General features: G+C 39.8%; 1 protein-coding gene across 1 annotated transcript; it reads right to left on the bottom strand.

Moving 5' to 3' along the window:
* Positions 1-215: 215 nt before the first annotated feature.
* Positions 216-3363, bottom strand: LOC120439104. Its single transcript, XM_039609817.1, has 4 exons — positions 2445-3363; positions 2025-2177; positions 1788-1877; positions 216-925 (listed from the first exon to the last, which is right to left on the bottom strand). The coding sequence occupies exons 1-4, from the start codon at positions 3315-3317 to the stop codon at positions 617-619; spliced, it is 1425 nt and encodes a 474-aa protein (XP_039465751.1). The 5' UTR covers positions 3318-3363; the 3' UTR covers positions 216-616.
* Between the last annotated feature and the right edge of the window lie 1537 nt (positions 3364-4900).

Below are 4900 nucleotides of genomic sequence, written 5' to 3'. Positions count from 1 at the left end.
TACAAAACATTCTGCTTAAGATGTCAAGATTACATTTATAATTGTTAATGTCAAATTAACAATTATAAATGTAAATGATTTAACATAATGTTAGTAACCATCAACACTAAAATAAATTACTGGATTGGCAAACACCTTCCTATTAACATTATCATTAACATGATGCATTTTAGCACAATTACTAACAAAAGAAAAGAAAAATATCACTTGCATGTCACAACCTTTATTGAAGAGCTACAGAAATAACAGTGATACAGTGAATGTCAAAAAGTCCAGCACTGATCATACTGCGACATCTTGGTTCAACACATGAAACCATCAAAGCAATCTTACACCAACTGAATTAAACCTAAAATGCTTTTTCACACTGCCATGATGGGACTACTTAGGCTGAACAACTACATTTCTTCACTTTCGAAAACAAATAAACCAAAATGTAAAAATGTGAAAACTTGTACAGAGAGCAAAAAGTAAAAGAAAAAACAAAACAGGCCCTGTTCACATGGCAGTTACAAAGTACACAACAAGGATTTGTCTTGGAAATTGAACGTCCAAAATGTAGGAGAACCAGTGAGAGAGCTAAACACCTTGAGTGCACAGCAACAGTGAACATTGTTTACATGAGCAGTTTTGTCTTAAAGTTTTGCGCTTTTCTTGAGAGTTCAGTTGCATCCAATCCCATTACCACCTTCTGAATCACCTCAAAGGTGTAGCGGAGCTGTGATGGGTAACTCATGTTGACAGAGTAAAGCAGTCCGAAAAGCATGGCTACTGCAATGGCCACATTATCCAGATCCTTAAGAACCACCACACCCTCGATGATGATGCCAACATCAAAAGAGTAATTGCCTGGTGTGTCTCTAGAGACATAGATGCCCACTGTTGTTTTCTCTATGGCACTCAGTGCAGTGGCCTCAGTCATGTCCTGGTTAAAGATAAAACATTTCTTTAAGCACAACTTGTATTTCACATGAAGGGCATTCAAGCTCTGCATTAGTTTTTTGTTAGACAGACACTGGCCCACCAGCAAGCCAGGTTAGGTCACTCAGAAGATTTTAGATGTTCTTTCAGCCTCACAGCTGGGCAAATTTTGTTCCTCAGACAAAAGCTGATGTAAAGATTGATTTCTCCCCCTCATTTTTCTGGAAGTTGTTTGTATATTCCTGGATGATTTTCATGATAAACCTGGACTTGTTACACTCAAGGGCTGCATCCCAGTCCACATTCTGGCCTTTTCAGACAGCACAAATGAATGAATTCAAATTTTATTTGTAACATACACTGTACAATATATAGTGAACTGCTTGTGTCCAAGCTGCGGACAGGCTGCAGATGTGGCCATGCCATTCCACGGCTTGGTTTCAGCATGGGGGGGTCTAGCCACAACTCTTACTGGATACCGGGTGGGAATCAAACTTGTAGCACCCGCTCCAAGGGTGTGTACCCTTCCCACCAGAATCTTCCTTCTTTCACTAGAATCACAGGTTTGAGGTGTATCACACTAATGTGACCCCAATTGTAAGAGGAACAATACTTTTTTCACTTTGCGGGAAAGGTGTCATATGGATGTTTCTCAACTTTCATAATAGGGGGCTAAGGAGAACAAGTGGAATGTTTGGACCCCATGTGTGACAAGTTTAACATTTTGTTTTAATCTCAGTATTGGAATCCCTCTGCCAAATTATTAAAGAGGACTACTGGGCCTGCCTAGTCCAAGGATAAATTTATGGTTAACTGAATACATTTTGAAATGTTGCAAAGCCACAATCTACTCATACAACACTCACCGTGTACTCCTGCACGAAGATGTCAGGATTTTCATTCAGATAGACGCATAGTCCTTTGATTAGGGACTCCCTACAAGCAACAATGTCATCCTTAAGAATCACAACAAAGAAAATAGAGATATGTGAACTCAAACTTTTCAGTAGCACAGAGGAAATGATGATGATCAAATGATGATCAAAGACAAAAACTCTTGAGTTTTCTTTTACCAGTCATCAAAAGCCATTAAAAATTCTTACTGTCATCATGGCAGCTATATCCTTTAGCTTTTTGCCCTGCTGCCCTGATCTCTTTGCAAACACTTGTAGCAGACTTTCAGAGAGATAGTCAAGCTGGGACAGAAACCTTGACTGTAAAGGCATGGTTGTGATGCGCTTGAACTCTGCATTTATCTGAAACGACATTAAATTATTGTCAATTCAATTCAATTCAGTTCACTTTTATTTATGTAGCGCCAAATCACAACAGCAGTCGCCTCAAGGCACTTTATATTGTACAGTAGATCGTACAATAATGGCAGGTACTGGGCATGATAAGTCATCTGGGCTATGCTATGCACACATCCTAATGAATTCATTACCTTTACACATCAACACATATATGACACAACTAGTTAAGGGATTTTTCTATTGTTATTCTCCTTTCAGCACTTAGATTACCTCTGCTGGATGAAAAAGAGCCGGCCATCTCTCTTGTAGATTGCAGATCATGGGAGCATCAAAAATGACTTCTTGTCTTCTCAGTCCAAATGTTCTTTTCATTTTACCCATAACTGTCTCTCTGTTGTTGCGCTTCTTCACATCTGAAAGGAGTTCGACCCTCATCTTCTCAAGGGACTGTTTACTTTCTCCGAATGGAAGAGAGGGGCAGTAATCCACTTCACCGCTCTTTGGTCGCTTAACATCAAAGGCAGGGGAACATTTCTCTGGTGGCTTATTTTTCAAGGAATTCACACATACTTCAGGACATCCTACTTTCCGGAGATGTGTGCGGTAGTTTGCTAACTTGTATTTGAGGCTCATCTTCCATCCCGCATAGCCACTGCGTGAACCTTTTTCTTTCAAACATGGATGCTTCAGGATAAGGGCCTCTGCAACTTGGTCAAACTTACTGTCTGTGGGGTAGACTGTGTGCTTGACTACCTCCTGGATTAGACCCTGCAAAATGTCGGACTTAAGCTTTGGATCAGGGATCAGCAGCATACCATTTTCTTTAAATGCTACATGGGCCTTTGCAAGCTTAATTTCCGCATCATATATGAAACGGGGAATGCAAAACAAATCTGGCCATGAAGACCGTGATGATGTAGACTCTGGAGATGAAAGACTCACAGTGCTGTCACCACAAGTAGATGTGTCATCAGGAGCACTCGTTGATGGAAAAGAAAACCTGTCTTCACCTTGGTCTTGAGGTTGGCAGGATGTGTATACAATTTTGATTGTTGCTTTGTTTTGTATTTCTGCCATTGAAGTTAAGTTCACAAACTCATTGCCAAAAAGTGTGTCCATGAACTGTAGTCGGAAGGGTTCCATTATTTTGCACTGAGTCTTTATTTCAGCCTCCAGTTCAGTGACAGTTGAAGGCAGATCAGGAGAAACCATCACCCTCTGACTACTGCCTGGTCCAAGGATAACTCTCAGAATAGCTTGAGCTGTCATGGTCCTACTTCACTCTCTGTTGCGAAAAAGAATAGGAAAATGTCATTAGGATCACTTTTACAACAAACCTTATCTTTTACCGTTACAACCCTTAATATATTTAAGACAATGATAAGAAAATCTCACCACGGTGCAGTTAACACTGTTGAATAATGTAACTGAACAGTCAGTTTGCAAACTAATTAAAACATAGGACCAAAATATGTTTGCAGTGCCTCAGAGATAATTGTGACCAATTCTTTATTTAATGCAAAAATTACATCGTGACACACTAGACATTAAACTACATTTGGCTGTGATATGGGAAATATTCGTTCAGAAAATCAAACTACACCGACAAAAAGTAGTGGCAGGCAGCAACTTACCGAAATAAGTAGAGCTGGGCAGCTCAACTTGACTGGAATCTTCTTCTAGGGTTTATTGGCGGTTGGCAAACAGCAAAATGGTGCATTACCGCCACTAACTGGTGTGGAGTGTGGACCGAAATAACAAAAATAAAATAAAATTAAATTAAATTAAATATTCAAATTTTCCCAAACAAATGGGTCTGCCATACAAACCAAAATACAGCCTGATAACTTTCACTTATAGAGCTCATGCGAAATAAATCAAACAAGTCCAACTTCACTTTCATAATTTGACTGAAATGGCAACATTCCTCACCCCCGATCAAAACAACGCTAGATGAAATCTCGTGCGATATCGTGAGATTTGGCACTGCTTCATTATTGACTTACTTCAATTGAACGTGATATGAACAACTTAATGTACCCTCCCTGCAGATCATGTAGTTTCTACACTATTTAGTTACACCTGACTTTAAAACATGAGGCAGTTGAGTTAAATACACCCAAGATGATTACATAAATCCAAGAGCTGGCCACTCCCTTTTTTTCAGTGTAGCAGGGATACATTTAAAACTTTCAGGACACCAACCCTTGAGGATTGTAGTTTGAGACCCCTTGACTACAGGAACAGAGGGAACATGAAACACGGAGACAACAGTAGCTAAACGTGGAACACAGGGAAGGCACAGTGACAGAAAACTAGAAAGTAGGAACTATAAATATAACACAAGCGGAAACCAAAACCATGCAAAGCAACAGTTAAAAGAATATAACTTATACAAATTACACATACTGGATCACAGACCCATCGCTGTGACACTCCTGGCTTCAGCTGCACTTTAGTGTGAGTGTGTTTAGAGGGGAGATGCATGTGTGAATTAGTGATCCATGTTTCTGTATGAGGTATAATAGACCTGAGTGTCTTAGTAAGTGCCTTGGTAATTAGTACAGTTTTGGAACTAGATATTCCATGGGTGAAATTCCTGGGAAGTGCAAATAACCAAGCTGCTGACAGTAGGTACTCAAGCAGAATGGCTAACACAGGGAAGAACACACCTGATCACAAAGGATCTCCACAAGGGCACAGCACCATCAAACAAATGCCAATTA

The sequence above is a fragment of the Oreochromis aureus genome, linkage group 3, assembly GCF_013358895.1.
Source record: "Oreochromis aureus strain Israel breed Guangdong linkage group 3, ZZ_aureus, whole genome shotgun sequence".
NCBI classification, from domain to species: domain Eukaryota; kingdom Metazoa; phylum Chordata; class Actinopteri; order Cichliformes; family Cichlidae; genus Oreochromis; species Oreochromis aureus.
Note: the sequence above shows the minus strand (reverse complement) of the source record. Positions and strands in the feature narration are given on the sequence as shown.